This window comes from Lutjanus erythropterus, chromosome 17, assembly GCF_056507025.1.
Source record: "Lutjanus erythropterus isolate fLutEry1 chromosome 17, fLutEry1.hap2, whole genome shotgun sequence".
NCBI classification, from domain to species: domain Eukaryota; kingdom Metazoa; phylum Chordata; class Actinopteri; order Lutjaniformes; family Lutjanidae; genus Lutjanus; species Lutjanus erythropterus.
Window position 1 is genome coordinate 19708044 of NC_139333.1, and position 24793 is coordinate 19732836.

The window sequence follows — 24793 nt, forward strand, 5'->3', positions numbered from 1 at the left end:
TTTGCTCCCTCCCACAGTGCTGGATCTAAATAAGAGCTTCTTTTCAGGAATCAACGCGCACTTCAGGCAAGAAGAAGAAGAACCTGTCTCTGGCTCAGGTGGGATCATTTTCCTGCCAATATTTCCTTTGGCTGGTACCAACACCACCTTGTAATTGGCCCACTTGTCTCAAGTGGTTGTCCTAATTGAGAAGAAAACTGTTAACACAAAGGCCCTTAGGCCAAAGGAGTATTAAAGATAGCTGAAATTAAAGCACAAAGCTGCAAAACACTAGTTCCAACGTGGCGAAGTGGTGCATTAACCTTCCAGCGTGACTGCCTCTTACTTTCCCACCACACCACTTTCTCATTTTCTTTTTTCTTTCTAATCCCTTGCTCTTCTTTCTCAGTAAAATTAATCTGGCTGTCAGTGCTGTGGTGGTCCCCTCAGCCTCCACAAACATAGAGCATGTGGCCCCCACTCTCTCCTAAAGACGTCCACTACCTTTCCTCGAGAAAACCTGCTCGCAGCATTCTCCCCTTTCTGAAAATATTTTTCCACTGCCCCGTCCAAACCATGAGGGCCTTTCTTTGGACACACACACACACACACACACACACACACAGCATGGTTTGCTGCTCATTCACTCTGCTCCATGCGTTTCAGTTTTCTCACCACCTGAGTGAAAAAGCTTTTAATTACTGAAAAGAGGAGATACAGGAAACCTGTTTAAACTCTTGGCCCAACAAAAAGAATCAGGAGGTGAGTTCCTGGGGTTGTCAGATTTGACAATTTCCATTTCTGTACCTGCACTCACTTTGATTCTAATACCCTTTTGATGGATTGGGTGGAAGCCCGTGAAGTCCTGGACAGGATAAATCAGAAAAAGCTATGCCGTGCTCAGCCTGGTGGTCTCAAGGGTAACACTAGGCATGCAGAGCTAACTGATGGTCTGGGCAAAGAAATATAATTAGAAGGGTAATTTCAGTATTTTCCAGCCTGAATCCTATTTTCCCATGTTTTTGTGCCTATGTGACTAATGGAGACAACAAATTTTTTGAAATTTGTCCAGTATTGAGGAAGAGAGCTGCGGACGGCAGAAACAAAACTGAACTACAATCCTAATGGACACCATCAGAGTAATGGCACGTTTACAACTACGTGTGACAGAGCATCAGGCTACGAGCCATTTTCAAAGGAAGGGGAGTGCTCTAATGATATGGTGACACATCAACCAATCATATGTCTTTTGCAACTTTCACATCCTGTCACGGTTCCTGTGCCATATAAACAACAGATGAGAAAAGTTGTCTAGCATTTTGCCATTTGGTAGCTGTGTCAGCAGTAATGTGAATGTACAGGAAGTCCACTTTTAAAAGACTAAGGTACATTTTCTTTAACCGGAAACAGCTATTTGATTGCTCTGGACAAACTAACCAATTTCCATTTATAGAAACCGTATTTTTATCATCTTAAAACCCACTTCATTCAAACTTGACAGACACAAAATCAAATTCACCAAGCTGTTGCTCCCCGCTGCTCCTCTGATGTCCATCTACCCACTCACTTCTTTCGCATCTAATGAGGTGAAAAAATGGTTTGTTTTCGTTTTCGCTGAGTTGTTTGAATGACGATTGCAATTGCATAATCAAGGGGATTAAAGGGAGTCTGTTGCGAGCATCAAAACAGCTCTTTGGGTTTCTCTCGGACACGACTCTTCAAAATAATGTTTTCAGAGACTTCTGGCAATTTGAGCAAGTCAGGGGCAAAAACAAGCACTTTCAGTGGATGTAATTTTACATGCAAAGTTGTCAGTAGGGATAATTTTGCAGCTCAACACTTCCTCAATACTGAACCAATTTAAAAAATTGCCCCATTAGTCACTTAGACACACAACATATAAAAATAGGGTCCAGGTAAAAAAAATAGTCAAGTTGCGCTTTAACATATAAATATGATTTGTGGAAATTTGATGTACTGACAAGAAATTAGATAAAGCTGCAAAAGAATCAGAGGTTTAAGTGATGCTGGTGTATCAGCTCACATCAGATTCCCTGCTCACCTCCATATCATTTCTAATATCCAATAAATTCAGCCTGGGTGTCAAACTAAACCTGTAAACACACAGAGCTCCACAAAGAAATGGAACAATATCAAAGTCAGCATGCACAGATTGCTTGAGGCAATTTTTTTCCTCAAACTGGCCTGACGATGGAAAGAAAAGGCCCCTGCAGCTGATTCCTGTGCAGGAGACAGGAGGAGGAGAAGGAGAAGGAGAGGAAGTAACCTCTCCGCTGTGTTGGCCCTGATGTTGGAGGATGCATCTGCAATGCGAGGTCACGCCTGGTCGGCAGTGGGGATTTACAGGCCCTTCAAGGAGAACCCAACCTCCAAAAAAAAGCCCCACCCACCCCCCACCTCCATTACCCCCCTTCCCAGGCCCCTCTGGGAGCTGGCGGACGGTTCGGGTCCCAGTGTAAATATATTTTTTCTCTATCAAAGACACATTTTCCAACCACTGTCAAAGAGGAGGAGGGTGCTTCTGAGGGGAGAGGGGGCTATGAGAAGAGAGAGAGAGAGAGTGGGGGTGAAATTTTTCCCCTCTTCTTCCCCCCTTTTCTCCCCCCTCTCTCGTCTGCTGCTGCCTGCCGGGTTCTAGCAACATCTGGCACTGTTTATCACCTGGCCTGCCGGTTCAGGCAGGAAGGGAAAGGCTGAAAGGGGAACATGGTGCCAACCTGAGGTCTGCTATAGCAGGGTTAAAAGATCATTTGGATTTATTACACTTTGGGTCCAATTTCTGTAGTTTTGGCCATGCTTTCTATTGGTTATGATAACATTTTATGATAACCAGTAACTGCGGAAATCTGGAAATACAGCTAAGTCGTTAAAACAAAGCCTGATGGAGCAAATAAGGAAAACTGTGGACAAGCACGACTGGTAGGGGTCAAGTACGGTAGTCAACATTGTTTAAGGAGCAAAAAATTGTTAAAGGAGCCAGAACTTTAGTTTAAAACATTCAAAAAATCACTAAAATTATCAAGAGAATGTGAAGATATAACAGTTTTGGCGTTACGTCAAAGACGTATGTATTGTGTTGCAGAGGTATCTAGTGAAATTAGCATGCTAACCAGTTACCTGGTACAACCCTGGTCCCTCCTGCCTCTTCATACCACTTTATACCTTACGAGCTGATCGGAAGCGGGTAGGTTTAGGCATCAAGAACACGATACCTAACCCTAATTGTGAATCACTGCAGCGTCCGGTCTGCCTTCAGTCCAACATGAGAGAATGAAGAAGTAGCACTGCCCCAAAGGCAATAAACCATGAACCAGCAGCAAAGAAAGAAGTGATAAAAATAGAAGCTAAACAAGAGATAATTTTGACATTGCTTTCCACAACTCTTGGCGAGTAAAAGGAATGAAGTTTGATGCTGAATCTGGAAAGTAAACTGCTGTTAATGCTAAGACTTTTTTTGAATAATGTATGATAAAACTGTCCAAATGCAAATGCTATTATAATCCTTGTTTCTGTATCTTTTTTTTTCTGGAACTTATATTCTCTCTTTTAGGTGTTTAAAATACAAACCAACTTTGTTTTTGTCTTTTGTAAGTTTGAGGGACGCGTGAACAGCAGCCTTTAATTTCAGAGTTGTTTACAGGCTCTCGAGGTTTGTTCATTCCACGTGCAAACTTCAAATGTTATATTCTAACAACAGGTCTGCTCACATCCAGTATTTTTCCACCCAAACACTTGTGCACCCTTGAGGCCTAACAAACGAAAAAAAATGTTGTGCACATTTCCGACCACATAAAACATTTGCAAAGCTGATCTTTTTAATTTTTTAAATCATACTGTGTGTATAGCCATGTTAGCCAGTGGCGACTTCTTCTTCTGACTTTGCTGACACATTGCTGTGCAACATCGCAGCCGTTGGGAGTTTTGAAACACTGGCAGTTCGTGAGATGACGGGTGAGTTACCAAGCACAACACTGTGTACAAATATTGTGTATTAGTGTCTGTATGTCCATTGTATGAAGACATGTGTACTGTGACTTATGGAAGTGTTAATAAAATGAATTATCTGTGGGTTGCTGTGCCTTTTAAATGCTTAAAATGTTCAAATACTGACATAACGCAGTCTTACTTCTCTTTTGTAGTGTGCTGTGTGTGACCTGTCTGTACCAAGCCAACTGTATAATTGATCAATACATATTCTCCTCCTGTCCAGATAAGAAATGGCAGCATAAAAAGAGAACAAGCCAGTAACCAGGCAGCTCTAGTGACGTGTGGCTGAGCATGATTACACGATTGATACAAACAAACTGGGGACCCACTCATAACAACACTGCTCTACTAGTGGGCAAAAACTCCACAGAATCCAGTGTAATTATTACTAGTAGGAATTATGGTCACAACTACAAACATGTAACTAATTTTGTAACCAAAATCATCCTTTTGAACTCTGGGATAACCTGAGTTCAAATACATGCATACATGTATAAAACTTTCAGCCTCTACAAATTACCTAATTGATTTGAAAGTGAGCTGATATAGCGAGCCTTTTCCTGGAGCCTGGCATCAGAAAGTGACAGACGGAGGGAGAATATATGCGAAAGACAAGGTTCACAGGACAATGAGGCCCATTGATACGGTGGAGACAGGACCGGGTGCCTCCAGTGCGCTGAGAACGGCTGACGGTGCACAGAGGCACAATGATTACAGTCTGCATTACAAATGGCTAAAACAGAGCCGTGGTCCTGCAGAGGCCACAGCATCAGGAGGGACCTTGTCCACATAGGTCTTTCAAGTGCCACTACAAGTTAATTTTGTTTTCTTTAGGCCTTGTTTAGGATGCAGAACGGCCAAATGACCTTGCAGAGATGACGCTGCAGCTGCTTTTTATCCTTTCATCACAATGCAAAGATTAAAAATACTTCTCTTGCCCCTCTTGTTCCTTATTACCTGAACTTCCTCCTTGTGGTTAAAGAGTACTCAATGAAGGAAATCTAATAAATCAGAGGACATTGAATGAATGTAGCAAACAAAGCAGCTGATACTGATGTGTTATGCTATTTAATACTACTTGGACCATTAACAGCACAAGTGTACCCTTGTGCTTTGCACAGCAGGCGCACTAAATAAAACTTCAACAGGCCAAGCATGAAAATCCCACAAGTAATCATTTATTTTCCGCCTTTTTCCTCTTGCTCGTTTCCACTTAGACTCAAAGGAATTCCATTGAGTTTAAGAGATAAGTTATGTTGCACAACAATCAGTTTCCACGCTCTGCAGCTCGTGCTCACGGACCAGCAGGTCTCCCTCATTCATGTCTCTGATCCTAGCTGCGGCTGAGCAACTTCTTGATGCCATCTATGGGCCTCATGTGAAACTGCAGCTGAATCCTTTTAAAACATGCTGACAGTGTCTCAGCATGAGGAGGACAGATTTGGCTGATTTGATTTACCCTCTTTACAGAAATAAGTTACTAATTACTCAACAATTCAGGAATCGTCCAGGAAGTTCAGAGAAATGTGTGATGATTCTTCCCTTTTTGAACATAACTGCCTGTCTTAAATTTGTAATTTATATTCAATACAAGTTTAGAATACTTATCTGGACTCTGAGTCTCCATTTATCGGGTATATTTGTATTTGAATTCTTGCAAGGACCCTCAGTGATGCCATGCATTACCCTGGACCCAAAACTTGAAAATTTCCAACCTCCCACTAGAAAACATACAATGGAACGTCACTCAAACTTTCAAATTTCAACTTGTGAACTTGTGTAAAACTAAATGTATAATGACCTCTGTTGCCTCATGCATCATTTTTCCTCTGTGTCGTTAATATTTCCAAGAAGGCTGCACTGCTGAGAGTTGCCACGGTCAGCCATGTTTTTTTGTTTACATTTGGTTTTGGAGGTTGGACTAGAACTCTACATAACTCTAATCCCAATCCTCAGTTTAACTTAAACCTAATTTGAACCTTAACCCCAATAAAAATAAGTCTTAATTTGTGTGTCGCTGTTGTGGTCTGATTTTGTGCTTTTTGTTAGTCTTGATTTGGTGTCCTGGTTATTTGTAACAACATGTTTTAAAGGTGTCTTTCTGTGGTTGCTTTGGGTCAGTGGTGGAGTGTTCGGCATCACAAATAAGCGCTCCTTCGGGAGAAAAGTGCACGTGCTGTATTTTAAGGACCAGGTAATGAAACCTGTGGGGAGATGTGCTGTACCTGTCTGTATGTGCAGATGATGATCTCTCTCAGATGGTAGTGCATGGGGGTCATGGTCTCGCTGACAGAGTCCAGGGCCATGTCCACCTCCCTCTTCATCTTGTGGCCGTCGGGGAGCAGACGCACCAGCTGCATCACCACCTGTGCGCCAGAAACAACACACATCACTCATTATACGGTCCGTTTTCAGTTAAAACTTTCAAGAATGTTTCAAAAGTTAAACAAAAAAGAATAACTCTGGTACATCTGCCTCCCACTTAATATGGCTTTATGCTTTTTAAATGACTGAGGCTGATGCTGCGCCTTCAACGGAAGTAGAGGAATGTTCAGCAAGGTCATTATTAAGTCGCCCATTTGTTCAAAATGTATTAAAGCTACAACGCCATGACTGAAATATTTTCGCTCCATATAAATTCACAGTAAAGTCAGCTCAGTGTGCGGGGGTTTTATGTTTATGTTTTTACCTTCAAATTCTCTGTTTTTATCTTTTTAATGTACTTTAAAGTGACTGACAATCTCACCAGAAGTTCAACTTTGTTGCTGTTTTGGAGAACTCAGTCTAATCTTCCTCTGCAGATAAAGTCTGCCCAGTTGGTACCGTATTGTCAATCTTAAAACTCCCATTTTCTTTAAGGTGTTCCCACCGATGTTGGCGTAAAAGTTGAGACTGAAAGTTCATTCTTGGCCTTCAGCTGACAAAGCATTTAGCAGCTGTTCTGGCACTTTGGAAGTCACATGTCACATGATCTTCCTTGTGGCACGACTGTGGTGTCAACTAGCATCTCCAAGTCCAAGAATATACAAAAACCTCATGTTTTGTTTTGTCCTTTTCATCCTTGTTATACATGCAACACGCTGTTGTATGCATTTGTAGTTTAAGTGTAATTATGTAATTAAGCTTATTATTAAAACATAATTGCCATGCCTAGAATTTGTGTTTTTATGTCTAACACTTTGTTTTTATTTCATTGCATAAAGACCTTTGAATTGCTTTTATGTATGAAATGTGGATTATAAATAAAGTTGGAGCAACAGTGGTGTCTAGCATCATCATGATATGCCAAAATGTATACTTTTGTATCTTTAGAATAAAATAATATTCATATAAATATGATGAGCACTGAACACAACAACCAGGATAACTGTCCATTTTCTAAGTTCTGTTGATAAGAAGAGTCCTGTGCGTCGGTCCTGGCCTAAATTAAATATTTGTGTCAGTGTGTCAGCATATGCATTATCAGCGTTGACCTACTGTAGCAGAGACATGAATGTTTCCATCAGCCCTGTGCGGCTGCAACCTGGTTTACTAAAGCTTGCTGATGGCCCCTCTGCAGCTGGTTTACTTCAAATGCTAATGTTAGAATCGATAATACTGGGAGGAAGAAGGAGCAGGAGGAGGCAGAGAGGGAGGAAAACCAAAGAGCGGGATCAGAGAACAGAACAAGCCTGCAGGCAAAACCCTATTTTCTCATTCAGTGTGTGTGTCAGAACATCAGCATGCAGCCTGACCACTGCCCCACATAATCTGTGTCAGGTTGCACAAAACCTTTTATCATAAAACAATTTTATGTATACTCCTTTAACTCAGAACCCGCGCACATTGCATTTTTAATACAGACTGACTTTACAAAAACTACATCTACAATATGTAGTCAGTTATTCATGTTTTATGATCCCTTGGTTGGTGGTTTGTTTATGCCACTAATATTGTTAAATAGTGAGATAAAGGTAAGCTTGTAGAGCGATGTGTTTGTGTGCACCTTACAGTAAGTTGATGTGGTTAAAAATGACTGATTGGGCATATAAGGACACTTCAGTGATGGAAAACAAATTTTCAGCAATTTCTTTAAGCTTAAAAGAGACACAAGAATTAAATAACAATTAATTTATGGCTATTTTGAGTTTAACTCAATAGGTGAACACTTTTTGACCACTTGAGGGCAGCAGAAACAAGCTGAACACAACAATGATGTAGTCTCACCCTTTAAAAAGTGCAGCAAGTGATTCTGGAAAAAGACGGCTGATTGTTGAGTTTCATCCCCAACTCAACAATCAACTATTGTACCAACCTGTGACCAGCCTCCTGTCATGGGCTGGATTTAAAATAAACCCTAGTTTCCTCTCACACCACTTCCTCCATCACGTCAGGCTTTGAACTTCACAGCCATAGCAACGCCTATTTAGCCAGATAAGGCAGCGGGGATGGCAACATCACACGTCCTTCACAGGCTGAATTAGAGGCAGACAAGGTTTCCGTGGCGACCACTCTGTGTATCCCAGAAACTCTTGCGGCCGCGGCGCTGTGATTGGCACGCGGCATTGTGTGGCGGCAGAGCGCGGCCTCTTTCTGTGTGTCCGTGTTTACAGTGCCGAGGACACGGCCAGCAGGTTCCAACCACTGAGTCATTGTCACAACTCTGAATCAAGAAAAACCACCCAGCAGCCACCATTCAGAGCAGAAGAGAAAGACTCTGGCTTCTGCCTTTGTTTGGCCAAAGCTTTCAATCACAGGTGCAGAGTTAGAGTTTAGAAAAGAACAAAGGATGGCTGAGTAGAGCACCCCTTTAATGTACACTTGTGTGGTAAGAATTGTTTGTTTGGAAAAACTGGTGATGTGATTCATTAAAGAGATGAACTTTACAGCAGCTGACCTGATAATAATTCCCACAGCTATGACCACAAGCAAACACAAACATGTTGAAAAAAATGTTACACTACTATAAATTTTGTTAACAAAAACTACAATGAAACGTGGTCGTCAATAATTATTGCCTGCACCATATAGGAAGAGAACAAATCCCCAAAAAAGGCTTTAGTTTTTACAACACCCCTACCCAACGTAGAACAAAGCACAAGCATTATTTTTTTCATAATGTCTAGTTTTTAAAATGGATGATTGTATACAAATGTTTTACTGCAAAATTAGTTTATTTGGGTGATGTTGTGATCCTCTCCAAAACCAAAAATTTGGGGTCTCGAAAAGGGACAGCATCTGCCTCATCACATTTATCTCTGGAAATAATTATCAGAATGTGGTTTTGGCCAGATTGACTGAAATGTTCAATATTATCTGATCACTAAAAATAACTAAAATGTCAACAGTTTTCATTGACGAAAAGTAAGTTATTATTATTACTATCATCATCATCATAATTATAATCATTAATAATAATATTTATTTCATTAAGTAATTAATGTATTTTTATTTTTCTCCCCATATTTTGTCCCTGTCACTACCAACTCCAGCTCCAACTGTTTGGTCTAATTATTATCATTCTGTTTCATGGATGTTCACACTAAGCAAAGTGTCACCTCAGATAGGATGTGTGGAGGAAAGCTTGTTAAGAAAAATGTCAGGCTGTAATCAGGTTAGGGCTGAAATATGCTAATGATGGTCGGGTTCAGGTCGGTTTGGGACTTTTGTCGGGCTTGGGCCTTGTCAGGTTCAACTTTTCATGCCCAACTAAAGATCTACTGCTGCACTGAATATCATGTTTACAATTTAAAGGTTTTGCTACTTTATTGCCTTAATGAAATATTGAATGTGCTTTTTTGATTGTCAGTTGACCTCTGGTGCAGTAAAAGCACAGCAGCAACACAACAGTGACAAAAACTCAACAATAACAAGGTCACCTATATTAAAAATAAAGCAGTGACATGCAGGGAACGCAGCTGTGAAAAGCTCTGAAGTTTCAAGTCATACATAGTGTAGTAGATTATATTTACTTGTTTGACCCTCGACAATTTACTTCCCTATATTCACACTGAGACATGTTGCTGCTAATGAAATGTTGATCTACGTAATTACTCATTAGCAACCATTTTTCAGAATGCATCTCTGTTTTTTCTGGTAAGACTAAAGTGACAGACTTGTTAGGTGTGTTTTGACTCAATTAAACAATTATTTTCTCTGCAGATTAAAATGAAAATTAAAACTAATCATAATGAAGATTAGTACTGATACAAAACACTGACTGGAACTGAACATCAATTATTTTCATTATCAATTAATCATTTATGGATTGTTATCACGTGTTTACATTCATTTTTTATGTGCACATACCTCAAATTCCCCTTTTGTGTACTTGGCGTCAGGAACACTCACAATCTCATCATCAGCAAACTCTGGGAAACCCTGCAGGTGGAAGAAACCAGATTTTGGTATTCTGGACGATGATCATGTGGTCATTTTTAAGTAAATGGTATTAAATACTGAGGGTTTTCGTGATCGTGCACAAAACACAAGGCGGCGTCTCACATTGAAGTGCCAGAGGGTCATAACAGCGACGACCATGGCGGTCGTGGTCCTGCCTTTGCCGTTCGAGCAGTTGAAGACGAAGGCTGAGTGAGAGTCCTCAGCCAAGGCGCTCTTCATGGCCTCCAGCAGCTTATCAAACTCCTGAGAACAACAACAACAGCACACAAACAGTTCACGTACAAACACACAAAAACTCTACTGCAATATTTCTTTATTTTTTATTCTTTTCTGTTTTTTTTAAACACTGTTTTTCATTACACTCTTTCCTGAAGAATAAACATTAGCTTAGCTCATTAGAGTGGCGCTATAGGGACAGAAACAGTAAAAAAAAAAAAACAATACAACACAGACCCAAAATATCTAACATCTGAGTGACATATTTTTATCAGAGCTAAGGGTTATATATTTAGGAAGTATTTTACTTAAAGAGTTTAGATGGAATTTGAAAAAAATGCACAGCTTGTTTTGCAATTTCGCTACAGTGTGATCAAATCAACTGTTTCCCAAAAACACAAGACCAAAGAAAATAAAACTTATAAATGTAAAGTTAACTTCATAATTACAATCAATTTTAGGACCTGTCAAACTAATATTTACGACATATTAAGGTCTAAAATTCAGATTATTTTAGACTTTTTAAGAACCTGTGGAAACCCAGCAACTTGATCACATTTTTCACTTTTATTTTCAGCACAAACTAAATTGAAGTCATTTTTTCTAACCTATATATTTTTTTATAATCTATAAATAAATTTATAATCTATTATAACAGAAAACTGCTGAATAAATGAACATTAATGAAGAAAATTATAAAATAGAAGTAGTTGTGGTTATAGTGACAGTATGACAATAACATTCTTGACCGCTAGAGGGAGCACACGTCTTATTCATCATCACATCTCTTCATTACAAACAGAAACTACAGGAACCTGTCAGCTGTTTCTGGACCTCATGCCTGCATGTTTGTGAGTTCATTCACATCTTTACCTCCTCCCGGGGCGCGCTGTGGTCTTGCAGGGGGATGCGTTTGTAGACGAGGCCCTGGTGGGAGCTGATGTGCTGGTTGAAGATCTCCCGCACCGTCAGGCAGCTTTTAAACATCTTCATCTGCTTCTCCTGCTCCAGCGTCACCTCGAGCCACTTCTGAGCTCGCAGGATCTCCTCCTTCAGAGACGTCTCCAGTTTCTAGAGAACAGGAGGACACAGAGCACTTTCACTTCAGCTGTGTGACATTAGACCAAATTCTAAAGCTTCTGATGGTAAAACATCATTTTCACTCTCACCTCTATTAGCTGTGGGTCAGACGCTGTGATAGAAATGGGCTGGTCGATGCACGACGGCTCCCTTGGTGTGAAAATCTGACCGTTCCCTTCCAGCACCAGCTCCTCCTGCAGGTTGACCCACAACACGTGGCTGTGCTTCCTCTTCTCATCCGTCAGATGGGCCAAAACTGCTCCAGTAGCCTGCGCAGAGCACGTTTATGATTATTCAACAAGTATTCACTCTTATTCAACACAGTTTTTTTATTTACACGCATAAAAAGCTGCAAAAAATCCAGATGATAAAAAAAAGAAATGTGTCAGGAGAGGTCAGGGAGCACAGGCTTATAGAGTGAACCTCCCTTCCCTTTAGGAAATGAAACAAACAATAGAAAATAAAAATAATGATACTAATAAAAAACCAAGCTAACATAATGTCAGAAAAAATGCAACAAAAAAGACAGCAAGAATCACACACAGTGAGCAGAAAAACTAAGCAATCAGGAAATAATGAACCAATAAAAAGAAAACACAAAACAATGCAAAAAAAAAAGAAAAGAAATACAGTATATTTATGCATACAGGTCAAAAAAATAATCAAACATCATGAATTAAATCTGACAATTTCCTTTTTAGTATTTTTCAGTATTATATGAATGTGAATACGGATATGAACTTGAGAACTGAATTTGATGATGCTGTGACATTTGTTGGGGTCTGAGCCAAACAAACATGTTTTCTTACGTCTAGAGAACAAGATTTGTACACCAGGACATCTCTGCAGCACGACAGTACTTCACTGTAATACTGTTTTATCACACATATTACTTTAATCAAAAAACTGCAATGTCTGTGATTTGGATATTGCACTTGGCCACAGTGCGATTTATTTGCAATAATACTTGGATTAATTGTGCGGTCCTGTCTTTTCTATTGAATATTTGCACGTATATTTTGTACCTTTGTCACTGTGCAAATAAACTAAACTAGATTAGATGGCGAGGAGCTGGAAGTCCAACTGGAGCATCCTGAGGTGGGCGTGTGACTCTCCACCAAATCATCATGAGTCATTCCTCTCAGTCTATTTGTACTCTCGTGAATATTCATGACTACAATGGTGCATATTTGTGATGAGGACATAGGGATGTGCAAAATCAGTCTTTTGAAAATTATACTAAAGATTCCAAATTCCAAAGTATTAGATCTCCTGCTGCTTCTCTTGATTTTTAAGTCAAGTACAATCTCTAATAAGCCACAAAAATCAAAACTTAAAGAGACACACATTAAATATAATCCTCTCTAGATAGAAGTGGTACTAAGAAAATTCAATCCTTCGGGATGATATTTAGGATTTATGTGATTAAGTATCAGAAATATGAGGGAATCTGCTGCACCTCTGACGTCGGCTGAGCCACTCCATAAACGGGCATCTTGGGGACTCGTCTGAAGTTGACCGCCTTCATCTCCTTCACTGTGCTGAGCACGTCCGGAGCCAAACACTCATCAGCAACCTGTGCAAACACATCCAGACACACATTAGTCATAACATAAGAATATTTAGTGCATTTAAAGATACAGATGGGTACATGATTGTGTGGGAGGATGGTGAGAGATTTGAGATACACTGCAGAAAAGATGTGGGGAGTTTTGTCAGCATAAAAAAAACAAAACAGCAGCAGTATTTAGTACTGAGGATACACCAGTGTCCTGCTTGATTAAGACTGCAGATTAAGACTTGTATCTGTACTGTCTACTCCTTACATTTTCCAAACAGGCTCGTAACTTTAGTTTTAATGCATTTTAGAGTAAATATTGGTCGTTTTTATTTTGGGTGACTGCACGCCCCCTTTCCAACATCAAGACTGATTTCAACCCAAATGGACGGGACAATAACGCATAACTATTCCTTCATGCATGAGTGCATAACACACGTAAGTTTTTCAGCACTGCAGGACTGATTTTTAGACCCAAAAGGACACTTGGTTCAAAGACCTTTGAGACCCAGTTTCTCCAGAGGCTGAACAAAAGATCATGGCAGTCCTGTAGAGCATATACTGCAGACCCCCTCATATTATATTATTAGCTGAACTATGAATACTTTTGTAAAAAAAAAAAAAAAAAAAAAAAACAGTAAATATTTAAATAAGTGAGTCTGAAAGCTTCTCACAGACCCCCTGGCTGGGTGTTATGACTCCCCTGGGGTCCCTGCACCTGCATTTGAGACACTGCTGTGTGTTATGTTCATTACTTTGAGTATATTGGGTATATTTTATGATTATTTTAAGTTAGATTGGTTTAATAATCTTTTAATTATATAATATGATGGCAGGGTCAGTACAAGTATCTGTACTTCAACTTGAGTAAATAATGTATGTGCTTTTGCCACCTCTGCGAAGATGTAATCCATATCCTGATGATAAAAGCATCAGTCTTGTGTGCGTCTGATTTCCTCACCAGGACGCGGGCTCCTCTGGTGACCAGCTCGGCCGGGGCTGACAGCTCCGACAGGTCCATGCAGGCCAGTAACCTGTACAGCCACGTGTGGCAGCACATCCACTGGCTAAAGTTGGACACAAAGGCGAGAGGATACTGCAAAATGCAGAAAAATATAGTTAGAACTCAGGATTATTTCAATGGCTTCTAACCTTATGAGGAATTTTACACTGCAGAAAAGAACCGTTACCTGTTCGTGAAGGTACGCGTTAAATACAATCAAGTAGAAGTAACGTTCCAAACTCTGCATGGTTCTGTTGAGAAAGTAGTCTTTGGTACTGCTTCCCTAAGAGACAGACAAAACTTCAATATCTGCACACAGCAGCAGCTCAGAAACTATTTTTAAGACACCACTTGTTTCCTGATTTCATTCCCTAATGCTCTACATTACTCAAGTCCTCCATCAGCTCGAGCGCTCACGCTGATGAGGACTTTTTATGCATCATCATCATCATCGTCATCCTTTGATTCTCGCTCACTCTTGCTTTATTTAGCCAAACATAAATCAAGCAGCAGAAGCTCTCAGAAACCGAGTGTCACTTACGGCACACGGCGCTGCCTTTGAAGAGAAATTACAGGTTGCTCTCAGCGCTGCTAAAAATAACAGCTAAAAATAAAAAGAATCATCAGTGCTAACCTGAATTTGATAGTCTTCTCCGATCCCTTCCAGCTTACTCTTGTTCTCGTATATTGCTTCTTTTATGTTGTGCATTTCTGAGCACAGGGCGATGGCCTGATCAACCTGTCACATAAAAACAAAGACACTATCAACTTCAAAACAGTGTCATCACGTTAAATATTTTGGGCCATTAGAATAAATACATATTTTCATCTTCTAAGACCTTGACTTAAATATTTTAAGTTAAAGATGTCCTCCAGAAATGTTTAATGACACATAAAAGTATAATCTGTGTGGTAAGGTTTTCCCCAAAAATGAACATGGTAAATTGTTTTTGTCTGTTTATGTGGTTATGTGTTTTTGTATGGTATGTTTTCTTAAATGTTTTTGGTTACAGGGTTTTGTCAGAGTTTTGCTATTTGTGTTGATGTGCTTTTGTATGCTGTTTTTTTTAATGTCAGTTCCATCAGTCTGCCAGGGTCTGCAGATGAAAATGGATGTATGGCTAAACCTGTGAAAGCGCCCTCAAGGGTGGGAGCAACACAAAAATCACTGAAAAAATAGAAGTAAATAAGGGAAGTGATGTAATACATGTGAATTGAAAAATAGGCGTGGTTGTGTGAATTGGAGAATGGATGGTGGACAGTAGACAGTAACATGGTTAAAATGTCCATCACATTTAGCAGATTAATTAACAATTCATCACTCTTTTTTAAATGACATGCATTTTTAATAATTTTACTTCCACCCCTCAAACTTTTCCATCTATGAATATTCAAAAGTTAATTTTAAAAGTTTAACTGTCGGTCACAAAATGTCTCCTATCTCACTGAAAAGTCTGAAAAGTGAGCAGAGAGACACTTCACCCCTTTAGCAAACTAATGAATTCTCTGGGTCTCTCTGAATTTTCTGATCTTTAACTGGATGTTTTGGTGGTGCTGCGGGTTTATCTGCTTTACCTCCTCCATGACCTGCTGTCCATTCGGCAGCTTGTTGATCAGAGACTGGATGACCTGGAACAAAGGTTTGGGCTCCGAAGCCGCTGCCTCCTCAGCTCTGCGAAACAAGGCAAACCAGGTCAACGCCCGACTTTTGAAACATCAAAAGGGCCAAACAGAACCAGTTTCTAAGCTGCGGTATTATTAAACATGATGAAGTTTTATGTCGTGTCATTCTCCGCTTTCAAGATGCTTTTGAGTTCTTACTGAGGCTGCGGTTGTGAATCACCCCTCAGGCGATTCATGACCAGCGTGCCCAGGATCATGGCGAGGTTGGTGCGGCCGACGCCCACCTGGCAGCTGAAGAGGAGAGCGGGCAGCCGCCGGGACTCATCCTGACCCAGAGACAAGCTGGTGCTCTCCTGGAAAACAGAGCGCATGTAGACAAGAGAGACTCTGATGAGTGGGTGTTATATCATTAGGGTTGTAACGATCTGCCATTTTCAAATCAGCAGCTCTAAAGATGGAAATGTTCCCCACTGAGTGTGGGTTTGGTGATTAGCAGGTCAAAAGAGGTTAAAACTGGCCTAAATTTGGTTGAAAAATCAGTGTCAAGAGCATTTCAGCCAAATTTAGCACCATCTTGACAGACAGAAGACGGACAGTTCCTTTTGGGAACTTGATTAAGGACCTCATGTGCAAGTTCAAGAAAACGCCCAATTCAGACCATGTGACTGGAGCTTGTTAGGCTGTTAGACGTTGCGTGGGACAAAACATGTGATTCCTCTTTTAGTCTGAATAGTGGGCAAGCTGTATGTCACGGTGTCATCTAAGTCACGCTGCACATTGGTTGTCCAGTTATCTCACCAGCAAGTTTAACAACCCTGTCCAGTTTGTTCTGGTTTTCAGAACAAAGACTGAATATGAAAGGTCAATCTCTGAACGAAGTTCTGTCCACATTAAAACTTCTAAATTTCCTTAACAAGTAGAGATGCTGTCGAGTCTAGCATTACTGTTCGCATTCCATGTCAGTCTGCTATCAATAATATGTCCCAGGTATCTATTTTTTTCCCAGGATGGCAAAGGCATGTCCTGGCCTACCCTCCTTTTGATTGACTTGAGTGTGAGTGAGTGTGAGTTGTTCACAGCAGCCAGCGTCTTCTGAACACCACACTTGTGCTTTGAATTGAAAAATTATTCAGAGGAAACAAAAACAGGGTCAATGCACTTAGCTGGGCCTTTTACAGCGAGCTGTCACAGAGTGAGCGCCAAGGTTTGAGCTTCACATTGTTTGTCCAACAGTGTTTTAGCTAGGCTTATGCTGACGTCTCACAAATAGCGGGCTAACTACTCAATCCTGGCCTCCAAAGTCATCAGCGACTGGCTCCTGGTTTGTCGCTTTACCACATCTCACACAATAAACACTGAGTGCAACTGACATTTTTTCAATGAATACATCTTGACTCTTAGTGTACAACTGAGTGTGAATTTTTGTTCACTATGATTGGATGAACAACGTTTCACATTCAAGTCAATCAGAAGCAGAGTAGGACGGGTTATACGTTCACCATCCTGTAAAAAAAAAATCACCCCGTTGCACACTTTCAGTGGTTGTGGCGTTCATAATTACAGGGGACAGAGAGGAGTTTCTTCTGAAATCACTTCTTTAGTCTCTCTGTGTTTAAATTTCTCTTGACACCAGTTGCACAAGTGGTTAATCTTATCTCTGTAACTGGTCTTTCTGGTCTCTTTCCAGCTGCAAATCACTGAGCGAATTCTTACTGGTTCCTAAATGGAAATATGCAGGATTAGTTGAGATGAGAAAACTGTGGTTTAAAAATATGTTTGAACCACAGAAATGGAAAACCACACCCCTTTGATAACTGCTGGTCTGATTTTAGGAGCGACTTGGGTCATATTTCAGTCTCTACTGGGTTGACGACAAAATATGTTGGCACACATTTATGTAGACATACATAATTGAATTTCTATACACTAATGTGGATACATCTTGTGTGTATTTCTCTAACTTATTTGCTTTTGTTTTCTTCCTGCTTTTATTGTGGCCTTTCATTTATTTATTTGATATTTCAATCCTGTCCATTCTCCTGTAAACTGTCCAGTGTTTGAGAAAAAAAACTGTACTGTAAAATATGAAGGATTGCCATTCCCGAAATCAAGACAAGAAAAAGTCTGCAAGGACAATGCCTAATGTGAGAACTACAAAAAGAAAGAGTGAATTTAAGAGTGCAGTAGGACTCAGTACAGCTCCGATCCAAATGCTGTCAAAAAAAGGAGCCACTTTCCAACCACAGGGAACTGGACCGGCTGCTGCAAGTCAGTCCAAAAAAGGGCAAAACAAGACGAAAAAGGAACATCCTGTATGAGTGAAGGGCAGGACGGAAACCAGACAGAGCGGATGACCAAAGAGCGGACATAAAGTGAGTACAGACTGCAGGTTTTCTGCTATTTTTTATAACTATCACACTTATTGATGATTGATAGAACAGACTCTACGTTAGAAAAAGCTACCCTGACCTTCTCGCTGCCTCAGTGAGAAAGAACAGATGCTCTCCAATATTCCAGCCATTAATAACTTTAATGGCACATCAAAACAAGAAGAGCACAACCAAAAAAGGCGTATCTAATTGCTGGACTGTTACTGTGCACCGTGATTGACATTTTTACGTGAGCTTACCCTGAGTATGTTCACAAAAGCATCAAAGTCCTCTTCCAGTGGTGCTCCCTCCACCGGCAGTGGTAATCTGTAGTACCTGCAATACAACAGATTGTTACCCAGAGATGAACCCACGTCTGTGTTGTGTCAATATTAGCCTTATGTAGGTCAAAACACGTGGCACATACACATCTGACCTAAAGCAAGACTCGACAGCTGAGCTCCCTCATGTTGTGTTTACTAATCTCACACAGAAACTTTCCCTCCTACAACAATCCACGAGGAATGATGGGAGAGATGAAAATCTCGGGATCATTAATGTTCCCTTTAAAATCCACCATCTGTTATTTCAAATCTCCTATAATAATAAAACATCCTGCGAAAAATTGCTGTGGATAGAGGATCAGGGAAACATTACAGAGCATCAATGCAAAAGGTTTCCAACGTCTTTTAACCATCTTCAAAATTCTGTTTTCTTTTCAACATAGACGAGCCGAGCACACAGCCTATCTAAGTTGCCTACAGGAAGCAAGCAAGCAAAGCATCTTACTGGTAAACACTGGAAAAGTATTTATGGTCCATCTGTAAACCTCTGGATGCATGAACTCTCTCCTCGCATAGCAATTGAAAAGCTTACACACACAATCAAACAAAAAAATGTGGGATTAATTTCTTTTTTAAACTTTTATACACATGGCTATATGTGCACTTGTAGCTGTAGTATTTTTTCTCATTACTAATATTATGATTGTGTAAACTTTCAGTATTGTTTCTACCAACATTGATGACTCAGAGTTTACTGATGCGTGGGAGGAAGGAAAGATGTTCCAACAAACACAAATGTTTCCTGATCAAAAGCAATATCGAACTAAGTGCTAAAAAAATAAAACATCCCGCTGCTTTCTTGTGACCATAAAACTTAAGACGGGTCAGAGACAAGTCCTCAGCGCCGTCCTCTGAGTATAATATATTCTCTTGACCTGGAAATGTAGTGAGCAGCTCATGACATCTCAATAAAGCTGACTCCGCTGATCTGATTGCAAACAGGAAGCTGCAATCTGTAGTTTTAACACCGCCTCCATCCTTTCTTCCAAAAAAGCAGGGCAACCAGCCCTTGCACAAACAAGCGCCACTATTTATAACCTGCCCTGCATATTCTACAGCAGGCAGCCACATGTACACTGAAGTGTGAGCGGCGGGCTAATAAAAGAACAATGTAAACAACCTGTAGGCCGGCATGGTGAACATGGGCCTCTTGTAGACCTCTTCAGTCACATGGATGTCCTCCTCACACGAGATGGAGATCTTCTGCGGCTCGTCTTTAAAGTACTCGATATCGTTGTAGACGTAGAAGAGGTTTTCATTGAGCTTTGCAAAGTCGTGAAGCTGTGGAAGAAGGAAGAAGGGAGTGTTTTAGCACTCTGGGTGTCTACATGTATCAGCAAGTTAAATTTAACACTTTGTCAGACTTTTAATGCCACTGTTTAATTCAATTCAAGGTATATTTTGCAATAAAACTAAGCACCAAATGTTAAAATATAGGCCTGCACTTCTGAGTAAACAGGTATACTGTTCAAAATTAAAAAAATGTCAATAACAGGAGTTTCAGAACCTTTGTTCAAATATGATTATTAGAGTAAAAAATATTTACTTGTCCGTCATGATATTTAATACTGAATGTCCTACAGCCAGAATCTGAAATGAGGCTCTATTAAGGTAGAATTCCCATTTTTTTATGCTGAAAGTCATTTAGACCCCTGTATTATTACCAGGCAATGTTTCCTACATATTATTAAGCCAATAATGTTTCTCATAACCATATTCAGAAAAGGAAATGTGTCAGGTAGCATGCAATGCAAACGATTTAGATTTGCTCTGACCATGATGGAGATTAAACACTAAATGAGAACATAATCCTACAGAAACTGGAACGTACTGCAGTTTAGCTAACTGGCTACGCGAGATTTCAGACAAGAAAAGCAAAAGCCTAATACCCCTTTTCCATACACTTGTGCTGGCTTGGCTTGGCACAGTTTGGCTCGGTACGTCAGGGATTCGTATCTACATTATAACAGGGCTACCTGCTTGAAGATTTGCCTTTAACTGATGTGCACTTATCTTGAGTCAAGCAGCCGTAAAACGGTGAATAAACAGGTCTAATTTCCTATGAATTCGGCACAAAAAAGTACCCTGCTATTTGATCATTTAAAAACAACAGAGTAGTGTTGTCACGATACTGGACTTTCTCATTTTGATACAACACTTTGAAAAATATTGATAGCATTTTCAATACCACAGAGGAAAACAAACTCAAAATTGAGGGCATCAAATTTTTGATTATCATTCATAGATAAATATACCGAGGCTATAACATCACAACAGATACAGAAAATGAGATAAGTGACAAGAAGAAGACAGCACTGTGAGTAACTGAGAGGAGGCGGAACTATGTGGGCACTGCAGCACAGTGCTGAGAGCTGAACACACACAGACTTTTAAAAACCTCTCTCTCTCCGCTCTCCTGCACACACGAATTGAGTCTTTCAGGCTTGTTTTAAGGTGGAAAAGGGGGGTCGTCACGATTTGTCCGCAACAGGCAAGACGGCGAGACAGCACTGCAACCAGCTGGTCGGGCTTTGGCCCTCCTCCAGAGACGGTCCATCTTGGGCACAACTCAGCACAGCTTGGTGCGATAAAACTGGTAATGGAAATGCAAATCAGTGTGGCAGGGTTTGACTCGGCCGGGCCACAAGAGACAATGGAAAGCCTCACAAAAGGGATGACGGAGGCATTCAAATTCAACTCAATATCGCCAGAAATTAGATGTACAGATATTTTACGCTTGGAGTAAATTTGAGACCATGCTTACAGCATTCAGAAAATAAATATTTAATACCTTCCCAAACAGGATTTGAGATTATTTAATACTAGAGCCAGACCATTATATCAGCTGGCCAATATTAGTCTAAAACAGATATATCAGAACATAATGCAGATTATCTTTTGTTTGTTTGTTGTTTGGTTTTACAGGCAGCATTTTTGTATATTTGATCGTTTTTCTTAATTCAGGTTCTTTATTTGTGTTTTTTTTAATTTACATTTACTCAATGATTATTAAAAATACCAGTGAAACTTTCCTGCTCTGACGCAAGTTTGGATTTTGTACATAAATACAGAATACTGGCTGATACAATGATACCAGATTATTTTTTACTCGTCATATCAGTTATTGGCTCCGAAAATCCAGTATCAGTCAGGCTCTATTTAATGCTGTTTAAAGCCTGATTTAAGTAAAAGTGAATTCAAGCCATTATAAGAATCAGGACCTGTAGCCGCCCTGATACTGCTGTGAACTAAAGGGCACCAAAAACCTCTGCTTTGTCACACTCAGACGCTGAGTCAGCGTCAGTGTTCATCACCTCCTTCCTGACAGTGAGCTCCAAACTCTCCACCAGCTCCTCCTTTTCCAGGCCGTGAAGGTTCTCATGTAGGTTTTCCTTCCTCCTGGGGGTGTATGGCACAAAGTCGTCGTCCTTGTGCAGGAAAACCACCGGCTCCTCTCTTACACAGAAGAATATGACCTCCTGTTGGCAAGATGAGCATCAAATAATAGCTTTGTAAAGAAAATGATTGTTTCCTCCTACCAGCTATACCACTTCCAAGAGCAACTGGAAACAATCTGTTGTCATAGAGCATGCAGCACATGAGTAAGGAGTTTACACAGGCCTGATGTATAATTTTGTCAATTTCATTTCAATTACGGTCAGTTTTAGCTGCTGTAAGCACAGATTTATTTTCCACTGGTACACATGACCGCAACTTTCTGTTTGCTCAGTTCTACAATTCAGCCACAGCCTCCACTGAGCACTTGACTCCTCAAATATTTACTGACAACACGGCTAGAAAGAGGCCAGGCAGAGCTACAGTACACAGACACCAGCACAGGAGAATTAAGGGCAACACAGGAACAATTTACGTGAGCTCATGTGCGTAAATTCTGCCTGTATAAATGTGTGTATAAAAAAAAAATAACAGTGACCTCGTGTCCTTGCGCCTGGAGCCTCTGGAGAACCTGTTTGAAGCCGTTCAGGCTTGGCTGACCCATCCCGTACAGTGGGTACGACCCCTTCACTTGACGGAAGTTGGGCGCTCCGTAGCTGCCCGTGGTGTTGAGGACGTCTGCCTTGCTGTACACGTCCTGGACCATAAAGTACTCCCCCTGGAAGGCAATGCAGCTTTCATCTGACTGTACCCAAGAGCATGAGCGCAACACAACACTTCTTCCACTCAAGCATGCATTAGCATTTGTATATTCTGCAGAAAAAAATGTCAACATTAAAGCGGTCGAACAAATGTGAAAATGGTGTTTACATGAGAAAATGGCTTGCATCCTCACGGGCATTTTAAGCTTTTTTTAGTTTTAGTTAGTGTTTTGTTGTTTAAGTTTAATGTGTTTAAGTGTTAAATAAAAACAAAAAAATTGGAAAAGTTCTTCTATTTTCTCTTTCTGTTGGCAAATAACAAAACTGACACAGTCTAGTTGCTCTGTTGCCTCAACAGATTAAATCTCTGCTCTGTCACCCCCATCTCCTTCATTTCATTACAGTATGTCAAACTATATCAAAATATTGGCATATTTTCAAGTTTCCATGGCAGTGTTGAGTACTTAATAATTATTTAAATTAATTCTTACACATTCAAATCATCATTTTATTCTTTAGAGTCTTACTGATAACATTTGCATGCAATTTAAATAGACTATAACTATAGGATATATCCCTATAGGACTGGTTCTGACAGCTGGTTCCACTGCAGTTACAGTTCCAGGATGGCAAAATAATGTATAATTGTTAAGCTCTGCAGCCAAGAAATCCCTCCTTGAATCTTTCACTTGCTACATCTTTTATATCAAGGACACCACATTCAGCGAGCACACTCACCAGTGAGGGGGCAGCAATAAGTGCGTGAAACTGTGGCAAAATACAGCTGATGTCAAGAAATGTAACAGCCACCTCACTAATCATTAAAGCTGTATAAACCAGCACAAAAATGACAATTACCAGCATGAGCTAACATGTTCTCAACAGACACAAATGCTGACAAAAGTAACATCTGCGTTTTGGAACATACAAAGACAAACTATAGGCATGAAATGTGGGACATCGCTACTCCCTTCAATATTTTAATCTAGATTACAAACTGAGGCAGTGGGCCAGACAGCAGCACACTCTGCTCTGCCCAAGTTGCAAAATGTATATAAATATATTTATTCAGTGGCTTTTTATTGGGCATCAACCTAAATAAACCCCTCAGGTCGCAGTTATACCCATGAGACACGGCTGTGAGAGCCTGCACAAAGCTATAAACATGAGGTCGGCGAGAGCCTCTTTCCTGTAAGTGTTGCAGTATAGGCACATTTGCAGAGATACCGCTATGAAACATCACCCTCTTCCATTTCATAATGCCTTGCCGAACTTCTGCAATTACTTCGGTGAAAGTAACACAAAGGGAGCACACTCATGGCTCTATATAGACAGTTTGTAATGTAATTTAATTTCAAATGAAAGTAAGGCGTAATATGTAATATATTTTTAAAGGAACTTGCCCAGCAGTGGTTATATCATATTCCATCAGAAACTATGACCTATAGCAGTGCAACAACGATTTCACCTTCAGGTAACAACAACAACAACAACAACATACAAATACATCATGCATAAATAAATATTGTGATTTAGTTAGTTATTTGGTGTGCGCATACCTCAGATGGTGTGCGCATGTATGCGTACGTGGCTCTAAGCTAAGGATCTACCCCATCTACCACCTCCAACCTCCCAATTTGACGTGAAAGACACCATGTTTTTAGCCTAAATCTTCACTGTTGATCCTTAGCTTGGAGCCACGTTCACGTGTGTGTGCACGCCATCTGAACTGGGTGTCTATTTTGTTTTTTTTCATCCACTTGAAAACTGGTCATTTCACCAGATGTATTTCATTATTTTGCAGTCTTTTCTCCAACATGATGTGGGTGTTTTCAGCTTTCTCCACTTTGGAGCGTGTGTTTTTGAAAAGCACTATTTCTGGTGGTGAAAAAAACACCTGCACAGTGTGGATGGGAGGCCAAAACAGAGAGGAAAATACATGTTTTTAAATTTACCCGCCTTCATGATCTTACTGTGGACCTGTCTACCTGCAAACAGCGGCTGTGGGTTAACATTGGCAAAACACTGCGTGCCTTAACAGACACAGCAGAGGTGACAGAGCAGATCAAAGCTCTGATAGAGGGGTGACAACAGTCCTGTTTCAATGGCTGCCTCAGATCATAAAACTGCGCATG

The 24793-nt window shown here is 40.3% G+C and overlaps 1 protein-coding gene across 4 annotated transcripts in view; it reads right to left on the reverse strand.

Moving 5' to 3' along the window:
* The window catches only part of pald1a (phosphatase domain containing paladin 1a), a 72734-nt gene that overhangs the window by 33243 nt on the left and 14698 nt on the right, over positions 1 to 24793 (reverse strand). For all 4 annotated transcript variants that reach the window (XM_084741018.1, XM_084741017.1, XM_084741019.1 and 1 more), the window contains 15 exons: positions 22496 to 22675; positions 21876 to 22040; positions 19682 to 19842; positions 18478 to 18553; positions 16047 to 16201; positions 15801 to 15897; positions 14860 to 14964; positions 14413 to 14508; positions 14184 to 14318; positions 13124 to 13240; positions 11754 to 11933; positions 11458 to 11655; positions 10471 to 10611; positions 10276 to 10347; positions 6213 to 6353 (listed from right to left, as the gene is read on the reverse strand). In XM_084741018.1, the coding sequence (XP_084597144.1) occupies positions 6213 to 6353; positions 10276 to 10347; positions 10471 to 10611; positions 11458 to 11655; positions 11754 to 11933; positions 13124 to 13240; positions 14184 to 14318; positions 14413 to 14508; positions 14860 to 14964; positions 15801 to 15897; positions 16047 to 16201; positions 18478 to 18553; positions 19682 to 19842; positions 21876 to 22040; positions 22496 to 22675 (2019 nt within the window). The remainder of the gene's footprint in view (positions 1 to 6212; positions 6354 to 10275; positions 10348 to 10470; positions 10612 to 11457; positions 11656 to 11753; positions 11934 to 13123; positions 13241 to 14183; positions 14319 to 14412; positions 14509 to 14859; positions 14965 to 15800; positions 15898 to 16046; positions 16202 to 18477; positions 18554 to 19681; positions 19843 to 21875; positions 22041 to 22495; positions 22676 to 24793) is intronic.